This window comes from Hyla sarda, chromosome 3, assembly GCF_029499605.1.
Source record: "Hyla sarda isolate aHylSar1 chromosome 3, aHylSar1.hap1, whole genome shotgun sequence".
NCBI lineage: Eukaryota > Metazoa > Chordata > Amphibia > Anura > Hylidae > Hyla > Hyla sarda.
In genome coordinates, this window is record NC_079191.1 from 218,306,095 (window position 1) to 218,330,583 (window position 24,489).

General features: G+C 41.1%; 1 protein-coding gene across 1 annotated transcript in view; it reads right to left on the reverse strand.

The window, feature by feature from the left end:
• Window positions 1-24,489, reverse strand: part of MDN1 (midasin AAA ATPase 1) — a gene marked incomplete in the record, with an annotated part of 346,772 nt that overhangs the window by 97,857 nt on the left and 224,426 nt on the right. The window contains 13 exon segments of the mRNA XM_056566109.1: window positions 6,161-6,270; window positions 7,565-7,952; window positions 8,637-8,848; window positions 9,344-9,514; window positions 11,518-11,626; window positions 11,719-11,947; window positions 12,347-12,557; window positions 13,160-13,283; window positions 13,518-13,678; window positions 14,450-14,583; window positions 16,101-16,207; window positions 17,021-17,150; window positions 22,564-22,677. Of these exon segments, the coding sequence (XP_056422084.1) occupies window positions 6,161-6,270; window positions 7,565-7,952; window positions 8,637-8,848; window positions 9,344-9,514; window positions 11,518-11,626; window positions 11,719-11,947; window positions 12,347-12,557; window positions 13,160-13,283; window positions 13,518-13,678; window positions 14,450-14,583; window positions 16,101-16,207; window positions 17,021-17,150; window positions 22,564-22,677 (2,200 nt within the window).

A 24,489-nucleotide genomic window follows, 5' to 3' on the forward strand; every position in this document is an offset into this window, starting at 1 on the left:
AACAAATGGGTGGGTGATAAGTCCCCCAATCAGAAACGAAGAAAAATTTTACAATGGCACAAAAATGCTCTCTCGGTTGCTTCATTGGGGGACATAGGAGACCATGGGTATGATGATGCTGCCACTAGGAGGCTGATCCTAGGCAAAAAAAGATGTCTGCTCCTCCAAGCAGGATATACCTGCCCACTGGCATAGAGCTTATCAGTTTTAGCTTAGTGTCAGTAGGAGGCAGAAATGTCTGGAGCTACCCAGACCTGGTCTTTTAAATTATTTTCTAGATAGGTATGTATAGTTAAAGGGGTTCTTTTAAATCAACTGGTGCCAGAAAGTTAAACAGATTAGTAAGATTACTTCTATTAAAAAAATCCCAATCCTTTCAGCACTTATCAGCTTCTATATACTACATAGAATTTCCTTTCTACCTGCCAACATGCTCTCTGATGACACCTCTGTCCATTTTAGGAATTTTCCAGAGTAGAAAACCTATTTTTCTCTGGACAGTTCCTGACCTGGACAGAGATGTCAGCAGAGAGAATGTTGTCAGACAGAAAGGAAATTCAAAAAGAAAGAATTTCCTCTGTAGTATACATCTTCTAGAATGTACTGGAAGGATTGGGATTTTTTAATAGAAGTAATTTACAAATCTGTTTAACTTCCTGGCACCAGTTGATTTAAAAGAAAAATGTTTTCCAATGGCGTAACCCTTTAACCTCTTTGGGACTCAGGGGGTACCTGTACGTCCTGGTCCCGCTCCCGCGATATAATGAGGGGTCATGCAGTGATCCCAAGTCATATCGGGTAGGTCCTAGCGTCTAACAGTTAGCGGGACCCGGGGCTAATAGTGCCCATCATCATTTTTGAAATGTAAAAAAAAAAGCATTCCTGGCAGCTCAGATGGGCTGATGGGGACCACCGCAGGGAAACCGCGGTGTCCCGATCAGCTAGGACGATAGCCATGGGTCCATTACCTGCCTCCGGCATGTCCGATCAGCAATTGATTGCTCCAAGCCTGAGATCCAGGCTTGAGCAATCGACCGCCGATAACACTGATCAATGCAATGCTATGGCTTTGCATTGAACAGTGCTGGTAATCAATGTACTGCATGTGGGGGCTATAACATTGCAAAAAAAAAATGTGTAAAAAAAGCATTAGTGATTTAACCCCTTCCCTAATAAAAGTTCAAATCACCCCCCTTTTACCATAAAAAAATAAATAAAAAACATGAAAATAAAAATATAAACATATGTGGTATCGTCACGTGCGTACGAACTATAAAAATATATAGTTAATTAAAGCGCACCATGCAAAAAAGGCATACGTGCAAAAAAAATTCAAAGTCTAAAATAACGTATTTTTGGTCACTTTTTATACAATAAAAAAATTTTAAGCGATCAAAGATCAAAAAGTCTAATCAAAACAAAAATTGTACCAATAAAACAGATCACGGCGCAAAAAAATTAGCCCTTATACCGCCCCTGTACACAGAAAAATAAAAAGTTATAAGGGTCAGAAGTTGACAATTTTAAACTTATACATTTTCCTGCATGTAGTTATGATTTTTTTCAGAAGTAATACAAAATCAAACCTATATAAGTAGGGTATCATTTTAATCATATGGACATACAGAATAAAGATAAGGTCTCATTTTTACCAAAAAATGTACTGCATAGAAACGGAAGCCCCCAAAACTTACAAAATGGCGTTTTTTTCTTCAATTTCGGCGCACAATGATTTATTTATTTTTTGTTTTGCGGGCGATTTTTGGTAAAATGACTGATGTCATTACAAAGTAGAATTGGTGGCGCAAAAAATAAGCCATGATTTACAAATCTGTTTAACTTTCTGGAGCCAGTTATGTAAAAAAAAAAAAAATGTTTTTTTTTCATGAAATACCCCTTTAACGACGTAGGGCGAATATTTACATCCCGCGCCGGCTCCTGCGATATAACGCGGGATAATGTGGTGACCCAGCATCATATTGGGTCAGTCCCGGTGCATTGCCGTGGAATGAGATTTGCCATAGAATGAGATGGTCCGCCTCCATCACATCCTATTGGCTCTCTCTTGTCACGTGACATATTTAAACGTCACGCATCGATGCGCACAGCAGTGTCAGTTTGGCTATCACAGGGAGAGGATCTCCTCACCCTGTGATAGCTGAAGCTGTACGGAGCTCTCATGGCCTCTGTGGCGCGACAGAAGTTCACACGTGTACGCAGCTCATACGGCTGCCTCATATACATTTACTGTTGATCCACAGCGCTATCGGGATCCCTATGGCGCTGCCATCAGTGTGCGTCCCCGCGCCCGCCCCCCGCAGCTCTACTCCCCGTCCCGTTAACGCTCATGGAGTGGGGAACAGAAAGTAGAGCATCGGGCGCAGGTTAAGTTATTCGCGTAGTGCTGCGCATGCGCAGTACTACTTTACCTGCGCCCGATGCTCTACTTTCTGTTCCCCGCTCCCTGAGCGTTAACGGGACGGGGAGTACAGCTGCGGGCGTGGGGCGCTCGCGGGGACGCACACTGATGACAGCGCCATCGGGCGTAGGAATCCCCATAGCGCTGTGGATCGCTCCCTGAGTGTTCACAGGGGACGGGGAGTAGAGCTGCGGGGGACGGGGAGTAGAGCTGCGGGGGACGGGGAGTAGAGATGCGGGGGACGGGGAGTAGAGATGCGGGGGACGGGGGAGTAGAGATGCGGGGGACGGGGGAGTAGAGATGCGGGGGAGGGGGAGTAGAGCTGCGGGGGACGGGGGAGTAGAGCTGCGGGGGACGGGGGAGTAGAGCTGCGGGGGACGGGGAGTAGAGCTGCGGGGGACGGGGAGTAGAGCTGCGGGGGACGGGGAGTAGAGCTGCGGGGGACGGGGAGTAGAGCTGCGGGGGACGGGGAGTAGAGCTGCGGGGGACGGGGAGTAGAGCTGCGGGGGACGGGGAGTAGAGATGCGGGGGACGGGGAGTAGAGATGCGGGGGACGGGGGAGTAGAGATGCGGGGGACGGGGGAGTAGAGCTGCGGGGGAGGGGGAGTAGAGCTGCGGGGGACGGGGGAGTAGAGCTGCGGGGGACGGGGAGTAGAGCTGCGGGGGACGGGGAGTAGAGCTGCGGGGGACGGGGAGTAGAGCTGCGGGGGACGGGGAGTAGAGCTGCGGGGGACGGGGAGTAGAGCTGCGGGGGACGGGGAGTAGAGCTGCGGGGGACGGGGAGTAGAGCTGCGGGGGACGGGGAGTAGAGCTGCGGGGGACGGGGAGTAGAGCTGCGGGCGTGGGGATCCTGATGACAGCGCCATCGGGCATAGGGATCCCGATAGCGCTGTGGATCAACAGTAAATGTATATGAGGCAGCCGTATGAGCTGCGTACATGTGTGGACTTCTGTCGGGCCACAGAGGCCATAGGAGCTCCGTGCAGCTTCAGCTATCACAGGGTGAGGAGATCCTCTCCCTGTGATAGCCAAACTGACACTGCTGTGCGCATCGATGCGTGACGTTTAAATATGTCACGTGACAAGAGAGAGCCAATAGGATGTGATGGAGGCGGACCATCTCATTCTATGGCAAATCTCATTCCACGGCAATGCACCGGCAGCTAAAGATAGCCGGGACACGTGGCTAATACTGGACATCACCAATCGCGGTGATGCCCGGCATTAAACCTTCAGACGCGGTGATCAAAGTTGATCGACGCGGTGATCAAAGTTGATCGCCGCGTCTAAAGTTAAAGGAGAACTACAGGATTGAAAAATGTATCCCCTTATCCTAAGGATAGGAGATAAGTTTCAGATCGCGGGGGGTCCGACCGCTGGGGCCCCCCGCGATCTCCCGTACGGGGACCCTGCTTCTCTGGTTAGAAAGGGCGTGTTGACCGACATGCCCCCGCCATACACTGCTATGGGAGAGCCGGAAATTGCCGAAGGCGGCGCTTCGGCTCTCACATAGCAGTGTATGGAGGGCGCGTGTCAGCCGCCGCCTTGTGCGGTGGTCGACACTCGCTCTCTATGCAGAGAGCCGCGGCCCCGTACGGGAGATCGTGGGGGCCCCAGCGGTCGGACCCCCCGCGATCTTAGGATAGGGGATAACATTTTCAATCCCGTAGCCCTCCTTTAAATAAAAAAATAAAAAAAACACATTGCCAGTAGCACAGTCGGGCTGATTGGGACAGGACCGCCGCGGTCCCGATCAGCTGTTACCAGTCTCCTCGTTGTCCAATCGTCGATTCTGAGGCTATAACATTGCAAAAATTGTTAATAAATGTGATTTAGCCCCTTCCCTAATAAAAGTTTGAATCACCCCCCTTTTCCCATTAAACTAAATAAAGATAAATATAAACATATGTGGTATTGCTGCGTGCGTAAATGTCCAAACTATAAAAATTTATCATTAATTAAACCGCACGGTCAATTGTGTACACGTAAAAAAAAATCCAAAACCCCAAATTGTGTATTTTTTTTCACTTTTTATACCATAAAAAATGAATAAAAAGCGATCAAAAAGTCCTATCAAAACAAAAAATGGTACCGATAAAAATCTCGGATCATGGCGCAAAAAATGAGCCCTCATAAGAGGACATTTTTAAACGTATAAATTTTTGTGCATGTAGTTATGATTTTTTCCAAAAGTAAAACAAAATAAAACCTATATAAGTAGGGTATCATTTTAATTGTATGAACCGAACAGAATAAAGATAAGGTGTCATTTTTACAAAAAAATGCGCTGCGTAGAAACGGAAGCCCCCAAAAGTTACAAAACGGCGTTTTTTTCCAATTTTGCCCCACACATTTTTTTCTGGTTTCTCTGTAAATTTTGTGGTGAAATTATTGATATCATAAAGTACAATTGGTGGCGCAAAAAAGAAGCCCTCACATGGGTCTGTAGGTGCAAAATTGAGAGAGTTATTTTTAGAAGGTTATTAGGAAAAAAACGAAAATGTAAAAACAGAAAAACCCTGCATCCTTAACGACCACGAACGTAAATGTACGTCCTGGTTTGGTGGGACTTCCCGCACCAGGACGTACATTTACGTCCTGTGTATGACCGCGAGCATCGGAAGGGTGCATGCGTCATACACTGCAGGTTCCGGCTGATAGCAGCAGCCGGGGACCCGCCTGTAATGGCCGACATCCGCGATCGCGTGGATGTCCTCCATTAACCCCTCAGATGCCGTGATCAATACAGATCACGGCATCTGCGGCACTTTGGATGATCGGATCGCCCGCAGCGCTGCCACGGCAATCCGTTCGTCCAGCATGACAGCTGGAGGTCCCCTTACCTAGCTCCGGCCGTCTCCCGGGGTCTTCTGCTCTGGTCTGAGATCGAGCAGACCAGAGCAGAAGATAACCGATAATACTGAGCAGTGCTGTGTCCTATGCATAGCACTGAACAGTATTAGCAATCAAAGGATTGCTATAGATAGTCCCCTATGGGGACATAAAAAGTGTAAAAAAAAAAAAGTTGAAAAATGTAAAAGTAAATAAAAAAGTTAAAAATCCCCTCCACCAATAAAAATGAAAATTGTCCGTTTTTCCCATTTTACCCCCAAAAAGCGTAATTTTTTTTTCCAATTAACATATTTGGTATCGCCGCTTGCGTAAATGTCCGAACTATCAAAATATAATGTTAATGATCCCATACGGTGAATGGCGTAAACGTAAAAAATAAAAGTAAAAAAAAAGCCGCTTTTTTGTCACATTTTATAAAAAAAAAAATGAATAAAAAATTATCTAAAAGTTATATATATGCTCCTGTATCACAGCATTTACACAGATGGCAAAAAAAAAAAGGGATGAAAGATGAGTACACAGCCTTAGAGCAGGTAATGTGACTGGTTGTGTAGCCAGTCAGTGAGATATGTGAAGGGCATGTAATGTGGATGGTCCCACAGTCTAATGGTTACACCTAAGTAACACCAAAATATATTTAAAGAGCACACTGTTTAATGCATATAGACATACAAAGAAAAATCTGAAAACTATGCATTACAAATGCAAGTTTGAAAACCTGTCAAAGTGCACATGTACATTCTTGCCTAATTGTTGTGCTCTGTATACTTATTCTTAGCGATCAGATGGCACTTCAATACTTTCAAAAAGGGAATTTAAAAGTAAGCTCAGAAAGCAAAGTGTCTCTGATCAGATCTTGGAAGTTATAAGCAGAAATTAAAGGCCCACCTTATATGAGGGTGAATGTGTTTTTGCAGTGCATCGTCATTAAGCTCTTTTCCTGTAAGCAGGCTACATGACAAATTGCGCGTCTTCCATTCAAGCTCCAATTCATGCAGCTGAAAAAATTTGATAAAATGTGTATATTTAGTCTTGTTAAATCAACAGTACAGGTATGTGATCCCAGCCTTGGGTGCAATCCTCTTCAATGCATCACAGTGCCAATCAGTGGATCGCTGGCCACAGTGGCTGAGTACTAAATGTGACATATAGGGCCCCAGCATAAGGAAAGAGACTGGGGTTAGGGCTTGCTTATGTCACATTTCCATTCAGCCAATGACGTGTCGAGGCTGCACTGTGACAAGAGGATTCACACTGGAGGCCAGGAGCAAATTATTGTAGGTATGCCATTTACACTCTTTTCTCGACAGGTCTACTAAAATAAAACATGACACATCCTGTGATAATTAACTAATCTTACATGCATATTAAAATGAGCAAACATTTATCCCCTCTTAAATGTTTTATTCACATTACATTCAAAACTTCTTTCGGAGGATTTTCCGACATATACAACAGTCATTTACGACACAAGTGCCAAATTGCCAATTAAGGAATGCCTCTCCCCAATCTACACACACCAGCCCAAAGGAGCCCAAATTAATACTCTTTTGGGCACCTCTGTGTGAGCGGGGGCCTATGGAAACCATTATCACTTGCCTAAAGAACCGTTAGAGCACAGGTGCGAACATTCACTGCAAAATTGCTTTAAAAGGGGTTATCCAGGCCTTAAAAATTGTCAGACTATCCTCAGAATAGGCCATCAATACTAAACTAGCTGGGGTCCCACATACAGCACCCCACCAATCAGATGATTACAGATACAGAGCACATAATCAAAGAACCCTTTTCAACCGCCTAGCATAAACAGAAATGTAAAGTACTGTAGCCATGTACCAGTCAAGTGTTTGGAACAGTGCTACAAAACTTTGCACTTGTACTACAGAAATAGTATGGTGTTTGCAGATTCGAGGTGAGTTAAACACTGAAGTCCTTGCAGAAACAGATCCCTGCTTCCGTTCCCTCTGCTTAGATACACCCGCTCAAGTCGTGCTTACATGTGCAAAGGGGATCTTATTAATATTTATGAAGTGAGCGGGAATATCAGAGCAGAGGGGATGGAAGAATGGATGCTTTGTATGCTGGGCCCGTCTCCATTGTGCAAAACTAGCTATTTCCATATTGGCAATGTAGGTAAATACCGTGTCTATCCCTGGAACGGCGGCACCAATTTAGGATTAATGATACCCAATTTTAATCTTGTTCATCTGCACCATAACCCTGTGTATTGAGTTCAGTGCAGGTGAACCAGCTGTCTATATAAATAACGATTTTAGTCCTATATTCTTTTACCTCCTCTTCTGCATACTGCAATTTGTATTTTCTTTTTACTGCTGGGTCAAAGGTAGTTTGTGGCAACCAAAGGTGAATCTGCAGTAAGCCCAAATTAATCCACAGAGAACCACGATGAGCTGCTTCAGAGGCCTGAACTGAATCATCAACATCTGCATAAAACTGCTGTAAGCAAGTCAACCAAAGCTTTACAATGTTTCCAGGCAACCTCTCCTCATTAGACCAGTCTCTCAAGATATCGTGGATATAGTGAAATGCAGACAGATCCTTCATTGGAAGGTGGTCACAATACTGCAAAAATTCCTCTTGTAGACTTTCTGGTACAAGGTCTTTCAAAGCAACAAAATGATGATATAACAGAAGACCCTGAAGTCTGGAATCTGTGTTTCTGTAAAAATACATAAACATAATAAATCACAAACTCTCCTTGACACATGTAGACATTCAGTAAATGTAGTGTAAGCATAAAGGCTTTGTCTAACCCGCATATTTTACACATTATCTATTCTTGCTGAGTGGGCCTTTCCTGGAAGTATAGGATCTGTGGAGTGTGCTGGGACAGTATAAATGTCTTCCTTGTTCATTGTGGCATCTCCCGTACAATTACAGTTCTTAGCATTATGTACATAGTGCCAGCACTGTTAAAGTATGGTGTTTTGCACCAAGGAGCCTAAGCGGCCTTACAAGCTCATACATATCGGACTTGTGGGCCATTGTTAAGCCCCTGATCAGAGAGCAAACTGGATGTTATAACCATACTGTACATATATGGCACTCTGTGTAAAGGAAATCGCACTAGCTATAAAAGTATGTATGTTTTTGCACAAAGGAGTTAAAAAGAAACTATATATGAGCAATGGGTATGCTTTAAATGCTAGTAAAACATTTTACTTGTGTTTAAACAAAGGATTAGTTTGAGTTTAGTTGAAAGAAGAAAATGAAATATTTGGGTAAACATACATTTAGAAATTGTAAGGCAAAAAAATAATTTTTTTTGATTTATTCTTATAGCAAACAGATGTTAAAAAACAAACAAACACACACACAGACAAAATGATTACTGATTTCATACCTAAAGCTTGCCAAGGAGGAAACTGCCATATTTGTCCAAAGAGTGGAACTGATTTCATGCAGTTGCTGAAGTCTCTCAACTCCCTCTCCAAGGCTTACACGTGAAGACAGAAGGGCTGGAAGTCCATTCCCATCCCATGTCAATGCCTTGCTGGCTGTCAGAACTTCACAGAAGCATTTTGACAACACAGCACGGTTTAAAATACCAGGACCCTGAAAAAAAGTTAACTTATTAAAAATATATAAAGGCATGGTTTGTATAGAAGCACCCTTCCTTATGTGCCTTGCTTTTTGGTGGCAAAACTCAAATCATAATGGATACAATAGACTGGGATTTACTAGATCTGCCACTTAATGTCAGTCTCGTGTAAAAACCTGCCTCAGTGAGCAGTGCTGGATTATTGACTTCTCAATAAATCGGGCGGCATCTGTGCAGCAAGCCATAGAAATCTACATTAGCTCCAGTTTGGCATTCATTTTCACTATAATTTACTCAAATTACAGGCATACATTATAGTAAATGCAGCAATTATGTGAAACTCCATGCGGCAGTAAATTACAGTGGTATATTAAAATTATTCAGAGAATTTGTATTTACTTCTGTTAAATGTAAAATTGGCTAACCTAAAATAAACATTTTGTAAAATCAATATATTAGTCTAGTAGCATATAAACACAGAACTGTTGTGCACTGAATTCCTTACAAACCTTCATTGAGAGTTCCATTAGGGCTTGGGGAGCATTGGCTTCATCTGGGTAGATGTGCACTTTCCAGGATGACCAATAATCTGGGTCAGTTGTTACAGTACTATTCCAAAATGACGACAACACACCGCTGATCAACTCTGACCATAATAATGCAACATCACCAGAGTTTACCTGGAATGAAAATCCTTAATTATTGATATGCATAATAATTCCAGTAAACAAGTATAATAGTCTTTGTCCGTACAGAAAAACAAAGTTGTATCTAAAATGACATCTGGAAAAGATAAAACATCCACTAAACCATTAGTGCAAGCATGTATTTTTTTTTTTACTAAAACTAACCAATCCCTATATAAAAAAAACACATTTAAAGTGACCCTGTCAAAAAAATAAAAATACTTCTGACATGTCCTAGTCACATTGGGGGGAATTTATCATTGGTTTTACCCTGGTTTTGTGGTGTAAATTTGTCACACAGTTTGTCTGCAATGCTTTTTAGAGACTTCACATTGCGACTTTTACTTTAGAAGGTTTTTAAAAAAAATAAGCATCAAGTCATGATTTCAGTTGATACCATGCAGTGGTCAGGAATTTTCGATGTGCGACTTTTCAGTTTGTTGGATCTTTTGTAGCAACTGCGCTAACTGAGGCGCAAATCTACACCAGCCCTGACTAGGCTCCCATAACTGACTGCTGACAGCATTATTAAGTCGCATATTATGTTGCAAGGGTTGAAAAGTTGCAGAGGAATTACCATACAAAGTGGAGTACTGAAGAAATGTAATCTGCACCATATTTATCACATGTCCTGCACCATGTATTAAATTTGGTTCAGGTACACAGTTTCCACCACATTAATTAATGGGGTAAGAAGGTGTTCACCAACTCCACTTTTGATGAATACCCCCCAGTGTTCAGACCAAACCACTAAAACAAATGGGGAGTCAAGCGTGTGGCAACATACTTTTCTCCATACTGTGTCTATAAGCAAGATGGTCCCATACACTTACATTTTGAGACTGCCTTGGTCATTCGACAAAGAATGGTGAGAGAACGCACTAAGTGTGAAATTCTTTTTTATACGACCGAATACACTCAGACCTTGACGGACATGTTTGAAATGTCTCTATGACATAGTGGCTGTTTAAACGTTGTGGATTTTCGGTGTGGAACCTTACGAAAACCTAGCAATTACAAAAGCTATCCAGAAAATAAATTGATTTATTTATATATCTGCGATCATACATCTTATCCCCTATCCTTTGGATAGGGTATAAGATATATTAGGGCCAGAGTACCCCTTTAATGCTCTAGATTTACAGAGAGTGGCGACTGGAGTCTCATCACTGAATTTGCTAAGTGAAGTAAATGAAAGATCTTCTGCCCCCTCACTAACGCTATAGAGAATGATACTGTATGTGATAGAGCTGCAGCTGTATCACACATCTCCTTTTCTCACCGTTAACTCTTACACAAAGGTGTGAACAATGTCAGGCTCCATCAGACACAAGCCACAACACACCTGCACACACAAGACACAGTCTGCTTGATCAGTTGTATAAGGTCAGCTGATCAGTGCATGGATTTACCTACTGTCACCCAAGGTCCTGTCACAGAGCAGATATAAAGATATTTAGAAGCAGTCTACACATGAACATATTAAGAGGATGGAGTGAGAGGATCTGATATGTAATGCTTTAATCATGTCATTTACAGAAATTTCACATGTAACACATGCAGATTTTTCCTATATTCCAGGAGAATGTTGACGTCACCGCTGCCGTTTCTTCACCAGAAGTGGCAACATCAGCTTGCTCCTGGAGCGCTGCCTGTGCACCAAGCCTGGCAGCCAAATTAGAAGGATAACGAGCGTATGTACAGGCAACCTCTGATACAATACTGAAGCACCGTAACATGGCACATAGAGCACCTATAACTCTGTATTATGAAGCTGTAAAGACTGAGTTTCACTACACCAGTGCCTCCAGCTGTTGCAAAACTACAACTTCCAGAATGCCCAGATATCATTCGGCTGTTGGGGCATGCTGAGAGTTTTGCAACAGGTGGAGGCCCACTGGCTGGAAAACACTGCACTACAGTGTCTTCTTGCACACAGTATATGAGTATATGATGCCTATCAATGCCGATTTTCCATAATATAAATAAAGCAATACCTCAGGCTGCTGGCTGAGGAAGGAGAAGGCTCGAAGGTGTTCTACAGATACTGGGGTATGTTCCAAGCAAAACGAAACCAATTGGTTTAGGTCTGACTGTATGTTCTTTCTGTAAAACAAAATTAAGAAGTGGTTAATTACCTAACAGACACAATATAATAGTATGTACCTCTTCATAATATTGAGCTGTCACATACTAACCTAACATAGTAGGAATGGGACAACAGGTCAGTAATCATTTTGTACTGCCACAAAAGCATGATGTACTCCATTGCAGGCCACATTTGAACACGACATGAAAGCTTTGCCAAACTTTCTTGGTTTAGTGGTGGGGACACACGCTCTTCTTGACTGTTGTCTCCAAGACCAAAAAGAATACCTTGTTTCTTCAAATGTGATTTCAGCAATTCCACGGACTCAATTAGATTGTCTTAAATTAGAATACAAACTATGATCAGGTGTACATAAGAACTATTTAAAGAGATTAGTGAACAGCTGATTATAAATAGTTGGCCATTTAAGAACATAAACCAGCAAAAGTATATGAATAGCAGTAACGTTTACTTACTCCAGCATCCAATCACTTAGCAAATCTAAAAGCATTAGTTTCTTTCACAGTACTAAAAGAATATGAAATCTCAAAAGACTACAAGCAAAATATTGAGCATGCATTTCTATAACTATAGGACTCCTCCTTAAAAAGCCATGTAAACGGAAAAAGTTAAGTCCGCATTTCAATTTTGGCTGCCAAATGGATGTAAAATCTCTGTAAACATTCAGAAATGCTGCTTCCCTTTTCAAATATATCACACAAAGTGACTAAGATTACCAGCATTCATGTCTTCTTGATGATTCGCTTGAAGAACAGAGGACCAAGCTTGCATCAAGTTGAACTTTGTTTCCCAAGCGGAGCAAGCCGATTTTAACTTGCAGATCTCCAGTTGCCATGTGCTGTCTTGTTTAACTGGCCTCAGGTCTGTTACACTAAGTGCAGAACTCAGGGTTTTTAACTTCTGCACACACTGTACCACAGAATCATCCTGTATTATGTAAAATAAAATGTTCAAGCATGAAACAACACTATAAAACAAGAGAGGAACAATCTAATTACTCAAAATCTATAGTGATGCTACTGATGGGTACAGATACATAGCTTTCTTGGGCAATCTGAAAAATGAAGACTGTAGCTATTTGAAGGCATTAAAATGTGAAAGTTACAAGTCTAGACAATCCAGTAAGTAAACAAATGAAGATATACTGCAAGCTTTTTAAAGTCAAAAGGCTAAGGAGTGTTCTGCCACAAAACCTTTAGAGACTTCAATCTTGATTTTTCAACTCACATCATCTTTAATCTTATTTAATTCTTCAAGGGTGTAGTTACAATAAACTGTAAAAGCACCACAATTTATAAAAAAAAATATTTATAGAAAAAAAAACACACAATGGTTCATAACATGACTAAGAAATCAAACCCTGTGTAAAAACATATCTCCTGAACATAAATTGTTTACAAAATACCTAACATTGCCTTGTAACAACTAAAGCAAAATTTTAAGCAATTATCAACCACATGGGTAGTACTGATACTAATGTTGTGCAGTGTGACCTTATGTAAACTATGGTATGGACAGAATATAAGTACCTTAAATGGTAATGGTCTACCAAGAACTTTCTGTAACAATTTTATGCTGGCAGGTGACTGAGAAGAGGATTCAGAGAGACACTCCTGAATATTCACAGATATGGATTGGACTTCTTCAAAAAGCCTAGAACAAACAAATTTACACTGTGAGCATAGCTGAATGGAGCCTTAAAACTGAGGCGATATGGACTGAAGAAAAGAGGTTTTAGGTTGTGTATGTACTAAAAATATTCTTTACACAAAGACTAGATTACCAAAAACAACTACTAAACAACTTGTACAAGTAATGAAAAAAAATGAAGAAAAAAAAATCTACAAAAAGATAAAATAAAGCTCTCAATCTTGCTTTGACACCAACCTGTTAAGCTCATTTCCAAGGAAGATTTCGGAAATCTGTTTTACCGAATGCTTTGCAACCCAGTTCCAGTGAAGTGTTAGCAAGGCTAGCTCATTGTGTTCTAAGCCAACATTTTCAGACATCAACCTAAACCTATCACGCCATCTGAGGCAAGAGAAAACCTACAAAGTAGGAATTGGCAAATACAAAGGTGTTAAAATATGTATGGGAAAGAAAAAAAAATAAGGTCGGTAATTCATCAGCAAATTTATGTGCAAAAACTAAGTTCACTGTTTGCCTGGGCTGTGTTGCCAGCATTCTCAATAGCATTATGTACACAGAGCCAGCTGAGTTATGGTTTAACTGCCCAGTTATCAATATAAATTCAAGACAAAAAAAAAAATATACTGAAATCCGGACAATCTTAAAGAGGAAACATTTATTTAGATAGACAACAAGGAAAATCTTGACACAGCTTCCTTGTAGGCCCTGAGAATGATATATCTAAAAAAAAAGTTATGTAAAAGCATAGAATGTCTCCATGCAGCAAGCATCGGACAAACTTAGTTTTAAAAATTGTTGATAAACCCAAAATAGTATAAAATTTGGCTCTACTCAAGATATTACAAGAAAGAGAACACACCAATTTAAGTCTAATTTACATCACATAACCTTATACAAGTTGTAAAATTTTTACATGCACACCAGCTTTGTGCAAAAATTCATCAGAATTTTGCACCTGTGTGATCTCCCCATATAGCATAGCGGCTGGTCAACATCATGGTGGGAATAGGTGTTTAACCTGCCCTTGTATCAGTAAACAGTTATTATGGTCTCTTCTGTAATTTCAGTCTTATTTTCTGTGATTTTTGTCTGGATTAATTAGGACCAGCTTGCGAGATGCTTGTCTTAATAAATCTCACGTAAAAGTACACACATAGACCAGATCCCACCTTACTAGTTGCTTCATCTGTCAATGGAGAAAGGCTAGACTCAAGGTATTCACAAACAAGCATGTCCCAAAGATCAAAAAATGCAGCAAGGTGGGCAATCACTGGATGAGGAAGGTCCTGATGGACTGCTGGATCTAATAAAGAACAAAACAAAAATAAATCTCTTTGCATGAGATTTTCTTGGAGCTTGCAGTGTTTGGACATGGGTTCCTTTGGGCTCTCCAGATTATTCATTTTGAGATCTCACCCTCCATCTTTAGAAAAGATAAAGTATTTTGATAGCATAATATAAATTTCTATCACTGTAAACATAGTTGTCTAACACCATATTACCAATGGTATGCAATTGTACCTCTTAGTCATTGAGTTCAACAGCTTAGAGCGGTAGACCACACAAAGGAGCCCTAAAGTGTATCACTCACTACAGCATTGCAAATCGACTCCAGAAATAACTTCAGAGCAGGAACTGTGCACTGAGAGCTTTCTGTGGAGCTCAAGCATAAGCTGGAGTGGGGTAACACACACCAAATTAATACTCTGGAGCTGTTAAAACCTAGGTTTGGCAGATGCTACCTACTAGAATGCCTAGTACCCATTGTACAATTTGTTGCAGAAGCAATAATAGCATAGGGTTGTTTTTCATCCCTTTTTTTAAATCAACTGATGCCAGAAGGTTAAACAGATTCGTAAATTACTTCTATTTAAAAAACTTTATCCTTTCAGTACTTATCAGCTGCTGTATACTACAGAGGAAGTTATTTTCTTTTTGAATTTCCTTTCTGTCTGACCACAGTGCTCTCTGCTGACACCTCCGTCCTTGTTAGGAACAGTCCAAAGCAGGAGAGGTTTGCTATGGTGATTTTCTCCTACTCTGAACAGTTCCTAAAATGAACAGAAGTGTCAGCAGAGAGCACTGTGGTCAGACAAAGGAAATTCAAAAAGAAAAGAACTTCCTGTGAAGCATACAGCAGCTGATGAGAACTGGAAGGATTAAGGCTTTTAAATGGAAGTAATTTACAAATCTGTTTAACTTTCTGGCACCAGTTGATTTAAAAAAAAAGTTTTCGAGATCACAGGGGGCCCGACCGATGGGACCTCCTGCGATCTCCCGTACGGGGCCCTGGCTCTCCGGCCAGATAGCGTGTCGACCACCGCATGAAGCGGCGGCCGACACTCCCCCCCCTCAGTGCTATTGCATAGCCGGAGATTGCCGGAAGCAGCGCCCCCTTACCGTGGACTGCCGGGGCACCGTACAGGAGATCGCAGAGGGTCCCAGCGGTCAGACCCCCCCCCCCACAATCTGAAGCTTATCCCCTACCCTAACAAATTGGTCTTATCCAAATGCTTTTTTTCTTCTGAAGGATCCTTTGGACACTTTTTCTCCTAAATCCACACAAACTTTTTTACTTTGTACTAGGATTACATCTAAAAAAATTAGATGTTATTGTTATTGAAGTTTTCCGCTGTAGAAATCAGCCACTACGAGCAGAACACAGAGCAACCTGGCTGCGGCTGGGAGTTCACTCTGCAGTCCCTTTGACTACAAACTGTGCATCCCCAGCAAGATATACGCTGCGGATGTGCCCCGTATGACCCTGCCCTTAAACAGATTCTTATCAAGCTAACAAAGAAGTAAACAAAAAATGCATACCTTTGTGAAATTCAACAGCAATTTTCCAAGCACTAAGTCTTTTTGGCTTTCTGGACACATGTGCCTCAGCAAAAGATTGTTTTTGTCGGTTGATTAGTAGAATTGCCCTGTCAAGAATTTTGCACAGTTACAAACAAAACCCATCTAGTGTATATTAAATCCTATTCAATTTAGTGATTAAGATCCTTAAACCGACACTGTCAGATACAAAAACTTTTTATATGTTGTACATTTTGGCAAAACATTAACTTTTCTAATAGATTTCATAAGAAAATGTTTCCTTTTTACAGAACATATGGCTTATAACATCATGGCTTTGTCCAAGCCGAAGCACAGGAATGGGCAAAGTCCAGTAAGTTAGGGTGGGTTTGCACTGTCTGATAAGACAGGAGAGAGCACAGAGGAGTGCTACCAGACAGGAGAGAGCACAGAGGAGTGCTACCAGACAGAAGAGAGCACAGAGGAGTGCTACCAGACAGAAGAGAGCACAGAGGAGTGCTATCAGACAGTAGAGAGCACAGAGGAGTGCTACCAGACAGGAGAGCACAGAGGAATGCTATCAGACATGTGAAAGCACCGAGGAGTACTATTAGACATGAGACAGCACTGAGGAGTACCATCAGGCAGGAGAGAGCACAGAGGAGTCCTATCAGACAGGAGAGAGCACAGAGGAGTGCTACTTCACCCTCACTCACTGGATTTTGTCCAAGCCTGTGCTTCAGATTGGACAAAGCCATGATTTTATAAGCCATGATTTCTATAAAAAGGAAATAACATTTTCTTTTGAAGAATATTAGAAAGGTTAATGTTTTGCCAAGATGTATAACATATAAAAAGTTGTTGAATCTGACAGTGCAAGTTAAGTTCTCCAAAATCATTTGCAGTACCTACTATTTTTATTTCATCCTATTAAACCTTACCTGTTTATTACACTATCTAACTGGCTAAAAATTTCCATATCTGGTTCCATGCCAGTATCAAGTGTGAGGGAATGTTTCATAATTTCCAACAACTGTATATTCCAGCGAGGATCAAGGGCATAATTGTCACCTACATTAGAAAGAGAAAGCTTTTTGTTATTCTGTTGAAGACTGATTAGCCATTTTGGATTGTTCAGTCACTATAGCTGAAAAACGCACTAATGCCAAACAACAGAACAGCATCTAACCAGTAAGAACACAGACTTGGCCACAGTACACATGAGACAAGTATTGGTCACTGTAAAATATTATGCTAAAATTTTAAAGGGGTTATATCCAGGATTTTTCTCTCCTGTATCCTTCTCCCGGCCTCCGTTGCGGTCATTTAGTTAGGTGTATTTAGTTATATGACAATGTGCAATGCATCACTGGTGTGGTGACCCACAATGTATGGCAGGACCACGGGGAATAGCAATGTAGGTATTGGGGCCAGATGGTATTAACCCCTGGGGCAAGATGTTGTTAACCCCTAGTGTTTGTGATGCCAGGATATGATTGTATGGTGTAGGGCACTGCTGACAACAACCCAGAAACGGCATATATTAAATAAGAGTCCAAAGCAGGTTTTGATGCAACTGGAACTTTACTGAAGAAGTCAATATAACAGTTCAGATAGCCAACTTCCACAGAGGTTACCGGGACACAGGGAACCTCTCAGGCTTGCTTGGACTTGTAGTGATAATAATGATGCAGGCCACTGTGCTACTGTTATGACGAAACTTGACTTGTAGACATAAATGAGACTTACAGATTACATGTGGCTGCAGACTTGTAGGCTTTGGCCTAGCTGTACTGGACTGAATTTGTACATGACTGGTGCTTATTTAATGTCCAGGAAGTGAAGAGCAGGAACCAAGAGAGAAGAGGAAGACTACAGCCCTTTATATATCAGGGGGCTGGACTTAAGCCTTTTGATGGCTGGTTGCCCTGTGGTTACCTGTGCCTCTGGCACTCTGGGTATCCGGTGATATCACACGACCTTAGGAAGGTCCTATACAGTCTAAACATTCTAATAACCTTTATACATAGTTTATATTCACTGCACCATACCGATAATAAACATACATAATGTACAATAGAAATCATAATAATGACCTAGGGGGGATCCTGCAGGAGAGCCCTGTGGACTTAAGGGACTGTACCTGAGGCGACTTTAGGAACTGTGCAGAACCAGGTTCTGTACCGGGACACGACGCTGGTATTTCTGAATATGCTTATGGGAAGCCTTAAAGTGGTATTCTTATCAAAAAATTTGAAAAAAGGCCTATCGAGGGCCTGCTCATGGCTGCTGGTAGGGAAGCCGAAAACAGCTGTTCCCACTTTTATGCAGTTTGGGTAACTCGCATTGATGCTAATGGGAGATGCATAAACAGTGTAGCATCACAAGCTTTACTTTCTGTAATTCGGGAGTAATCCTATGGATAATAAAATTTCTCACATGAGAATACTCCTTTAACCCCTTAACGACCACGGGGTTTTCCGTTTTTGCACTTTCGTTTTTTCCGCCTCACCTTTTAAAAATCATAACCCTTTCAATTTTGCACCTAAAAATCCATTATGATGGCTTATTTTTTGCGCCACCAATTCTACATTGCAGTAACATCAGTCATTTTAGCCAAAAATCTACGGCAAAACGAAAAAAAAAATAATAATTGTGCGACGAAATTGAAGAAAAAAAAAACGCCATTTTGTAAATTTTGCGGGCTTTCGTTTCTACGCAGTACATTTTTCGGTAAAAATGACACCTGATCTTTATTCTGTAGGTCCATACGGTTAAAATGATACCCTACTTATATAGGTTGGATTTTGTCGTACTTCTGGAAAAAATCATAACTACATGCAGAAAAATGTATACGTTTAAAATTGTCATATTCTGACCCCTATAACTTTATTTTTCCGCGTATGGGGAGGTATGAGGGCTCATTTTTTGCGGTACTATTTTTGTATTGATCAGACTTTTTGATTGCTTTTTATTAATTTTTTCATGATATAAAAAGCGACCAAAAATACGTTATTTTGGACTTTGGAATATTTTAGCGCGTAGGCCATTGACCGTGCTGTTTAATTAATGATATATTTTTATAGTTCGGACATTTACGCACGCGGCGATACCACATATGTTTATATTTATTTTTATTTACATGTTTTTTTTTATGGGAAAAGGGGGGTGATTTGAACTTTTATTAAGGAAAGGGTTAAATCACATTTATTAACTTTTTTTTTACACTTTTTCTTCCAGTGTTATAGGTCCCATAGGGACCTATAACACTGCACACACTGATCTTATACCCTTTTCACTTATACCCTGTTCAGTAATCAGGGTTATCGGCGGTCGATTGCTCAAGCCTGAATCTTAGGCTTGGAGCAATCAATCGCCGAGGGGACATGCCGGAGGCAGGTAAGAGGACCTCCACTCGTGTACCAGCTGATCGGGACACTGCATTTTCACTGCGGTGGTCCCGATCAGCCCCGCTGGGCAGCTTTCACTTTCGGTTTAGTGTAAAGGGTTAATAGTGCACGGCACCGCGATCGCTGCCGCGCGCTATTAGCCCCGGGTCCCGGCATCAGATACATGCCAGGACCGACCCGATATGACGCGGTATCACCGCGTGACCCCACGTTATATCACGGGAGCCGGCCAAGGACGTAAATATACGTCCTTGGTCGTTAAAGAGTAGCTCCCACCATCCGATTTTTTTTTTTTCTGTCCCTGCCTATTGCCAATCTATCCCTAACCCCCTCCCTGCTTTTCATTTTTATTTTTACTATATTAAAAATGCCTTTTGTCTGCCTGGCAGTGTGCTCACTACCAGGCAGACTTCCCCACCAGGCACCACGTCACTGATGCCTGCTGGGGGGGGACTTCCGCCCTTAGTTCATCTACACAGGGTGCCTCCAGCTGTTTCACCACTACAACTCCCAGCTTGCCCTGACATCTATTGGCTGTCAGGGCATGCTGGGAGTTGTAGTATTGAAACAGCTGGAGGCACCCTGTGTAGATAAACTATTAGTTACATGTGGCGCTAGCACGTCCCCTCCATCTCCCTCCCCCTCCCGCATACCCCGTTCCCTCATTACACTTACTGCAGAGTCTGGCAGCGGGCGTGCAGGGACAGCGGCGGCGATGTGCGGGAGGAGGGGCCTCCCATCCAGTGGGCAGGGAGCCAATGCGCTCGCTCCCTGCCTGTCTGATTGACAGGCAGGGAGCGAGTGCAGGCTGAATGAAAAAGGACCGATGCCCGGCCGCATCAGTCCTTTTTCAGGCGTGACGTCACGCCAGGCTACAGCCGGCCACTAGGAGGGAGACCCCTAGTGGTCGGTTTTCAAATGCAAATTAAACCATTTTAATAAAAAAAAAAAAAAGTATATTAGAGATATGTTGTAGTACATAAGTACGACAACATATCAAAAAATAAAGTTGGTGACAGTGCCCATTTAAGGGGTTAACATGGACATAAACTGTATTCAACTGGTTAACGACCATGAACATTTATACTTTTCCATGTGCCGTTAACCGTTGTACGGCGCGGGCTCCCGACTCGGCCCTCAGCTGATTCTTGTAGCTGGGGGCTGGCGTTAATAGCCGCACACACACGCACACGCACACACACACACACACACACACACACACACACACACACACACACACACATTAACCCCCTTCCTTATCAAAAGTTCAAATCACCCCCCCCCCCTTTTCCCATATAAAAATATAAAAACATAAAAACAAACATGTGGTATTGCCGCATGAGTAAATGTCCGAATTATAAAAATATAATGTTAATTAAACTGCACGGTCAATGGCGTATATGTAAAAAAAAAATATCAAAGTCCAAAATTGCGCATTTTTGGTCACTTTGTATATCAATTTGTATTAAATAAATACCGATCAAAAAGTAACATCAAAACAAAAATGGTACCTATGAACACTTCAGATCAAATGCAAAAAATGAGTCCTCATACCACCCCATATACGGAAAAATAAAAAAGTTATAGGGGTCAGAAGAGGACAATTTTAAACAATCATTTTGGTGCATGGTGTTACAATTTTTTTTAAAGTAGTAAAATAAAAAAAAACACAAATTAGGTATCAATGTAACCGTATGGACCTACAGAATAAATATATGGTGCCAATACCGAAAAAGTGCACTGCGTAGAATCGGAAGACCCCAAAACTTACAAAATGACTTTCCCAACTTTGCCCCACAAATTTTTTTTTGGGGTTTGCCGTAAATTTTGTGACGAAATGATTGAGGTCATAAAGTACAATTGGTGGTACAAAAAATAAGCCCTCACCTTATTCTATATTGTTCCATGTTACTTGATGTTTATAAAATGTCTAACATTTTCAAAAAATAAACTGTTATATAAAAAAATAAAATAAGCCCTCATATGAGTCTGCAGGTGCAAAATTTAAAGTTATGATTTTTAGAAGGTGATGAGGGGAAAAAACGAAAGTGCAAAAAACCATAAACCCGTGGTCCTTAAGGGGTTAAGCTATTATATGGCTTCAAGAAAATAAAGTGAAAAATGGGCAGAGAGGAAGAGGCTACATAATTAAAATTGTAAAACACAGGTAGTTAAATATTTTTGCAAATACATTATTTTTGCTAAAATGCCTCCTTCTGATATTCCAGCTCCTTTTCTCCCCTAGGTGTATGTATATCTCTTCTAGGTATCTCTTTTCTGTAACAAAGGGGATATATGCACACCAGCCTGGCCACCACTTGAGGTGGTCTGTAACCTAGGCATCGAATTGTCAACAAGAGTAAAAAAAGGAGCAGGAATATCAGAAGGAGGCAAATTTGCTAAATGATTGTATTTGAAAATACAATTTAACATTACATGCCCTACAAGTTTAACTATGCAACTTGAGACTGAAATACTCCTTTAAGTGCTATTGTAGACTCATTCTTCCCTAGATCAATGGGACCTCAAAAAAAGAGGGGTCACTAGTTTTTCTTCTTAACAGGTCAGATAACCTTGAAGACATACTTTGTAGGAACAATTTTGAGTTGGCTAAAGACTCTGAACATGTTGAAGGACGGTCTTATGGAGCTTCTGGAGACATGGCCCCAAACCAATTTAAACTGTTAAGCTGTTCCCAACTGTCTTTGAGCCATGCCTCTTCCCTTTTCTTATGGTACGCTCTCAGTAAGCCTGGTCTGTGTGATATTTGCAGCTTGTAAAATACTGATACAATGCAATATTTTTGTAACCCAATCTGTCATTTATCTAGAACAATTCTTCCTATAGAAACATCCTAAGCTGCACCAAGAAGATTAAAAAGGTAGTAGTTGATTTAAGAGGTTTTTAGAGTCAGTTCAAGTCCAGACACTTTTTTAAAATGTGTTAAATGCTTTTGCTAGCTAGCAAAATATATGCCTGTACATGTTCAATTATATATATATATATATATATATATATATATATCTATCTATATCTATCTATATCTATATATCTATTTATATATAAAAACTTACCTAATCTTGTAGTACAGAGGAGTTTCATAACACTACTCATTTCTTTAGACAGTGGACTTGAGTAGAACCTACTCAAAGCTTGTGCTCCAGCATCAATCTCTGTCCGTACATGATCTGATGATAAAAGAAAATTAAAACTATTTGTCAATGTAAATTCCTCTATATTTTTGTAGATTACAAATAAACGTAGACAAATCATTGGTAGAGGAATCCTTAATACTACCAAAAAGCATAAAAGAATGTTTCAGCCTTTTTTGCTAAATATAAAAAAGAATTAAAAATATGCTGCTGGAACAAGGGTTGGGGTATGGATGGAACGGTGACAATTTTTTTTTCATATTTGTTAAATTCCAAACCCCTACAGCGCCTGGTCCCCAGATCTTAGCTCCTTTCTACTTCAGAGACAAGAGTTTGTTCAGCTAATCATTGGCAGAGACGGAACACAACTGCAGCCATTCACTGAGCCAGAGGGTACTGCTTCAGAGACTAATGCTCGAAGCAGGTTTATTTTCTCCACCCTAACAGCGTATTGTCTAACACCTTAAAGGCCTAGCTAATTAAGCCTGTACGCCCCTCAAAGACCAGGCCTGTTTTTTCAAATCTGGGATGTATGTCTTTATTAGAGAATAACTCTGGTAATGTTTTGCCAATGAAAATAATTCTGACAGTTTTTTTGTCACAAGTTGTACTACATGCAAATAGTAAAAGTTATTTGATATCATTTGTATTTTTTTTATTTACAAAGCAAGAAATCGTGAAATTAAAAAAAAAAAAAGATTTTTTGTTGTTTTGATGCTAATAGGTTGCATATATTTATACATACTGTGCATTTTTCCTATAAAAAAAATTATAATTTCATATGACTATATTCTGTCAGCTTTTTTTTTTTTTTTTATAATTCACATTTTAGTTGTATTAGAGGCCTTACAAATTTACTTGACATTTTGAAAATTTTGAAGATTTGAAAAGTACATCTTATTTTTATGTGCTAGGCAAGGTTTGCAGCAACTGAGGGGTGGTAGAACAGAGGAACCCCCCCCCCCCCCCCGAATGACACCATTTTAAAAACTAGACCCATGAGGTATTTACCAGGGGGTATAGTGAGTATTTTAACGCCATATTTTTTTGGCAGGAATTTTTATAATGTCAGTTGAAAAAAAAAGAAATTTCCTTTTTTTCACAAACGCATCATTTGTGGGACATATTTTTTATACATCCCTTCTGAAAATGAAAAAAAAAGCACCCCATATGTTATTCTGCTGTTCGTCCCGTGTTCGGCAATACCCCCGCTCAGGCCCTAATTGGTGGTTTGGCCGCTTGGGGGAGCCAGAAGGAGAGGAGCGCCATTTGACTTTCAGGGCCTCATTTTAGGCCGAACGACTTGTAGGAAGTATCCAAGCAAGATACAGCTCACTCCTGCTGTGCGCACACCTGTGTCTCGGACCCGCCGGCACCGCCCCGGCTTCCACAATAGATCCAACACAAACGAATGTCCAGCACTAGGTATGCGAATAAAATCTTTTCGTTCATTGAAGTTGCACAGGACAAACAGGTACAAGTAGTCTTTCTGATGCGTTTCGCGCTTAGATGTGCTTAGTCATAGAAACTAAGCGCATCTAAGCGCGAAACGTGTCAGAAAGACTACTTGTACCTGTTTGTCCTGTGCAACTTCAATAAACGAAAAGATTTTATTCGCATACCTAGTGCTGGACATTCGTTTGTGTTGGAACGACTTGTAGGCCCCACTTCATGTCTGCAATGGGTTTTAGGTGAGAGAACCATACCGTACCCCCACAAGTCACACCATTTCGGAAACTAGACCCCCTAAAGTATTCGCCTAGACCAAAAGTGAGCCATTTGTGTGTGGCTGGAATAGTTTTGAAGTCAGTGGGAATTTTTTTTTCTTTTTTCACAAATGCATCATTT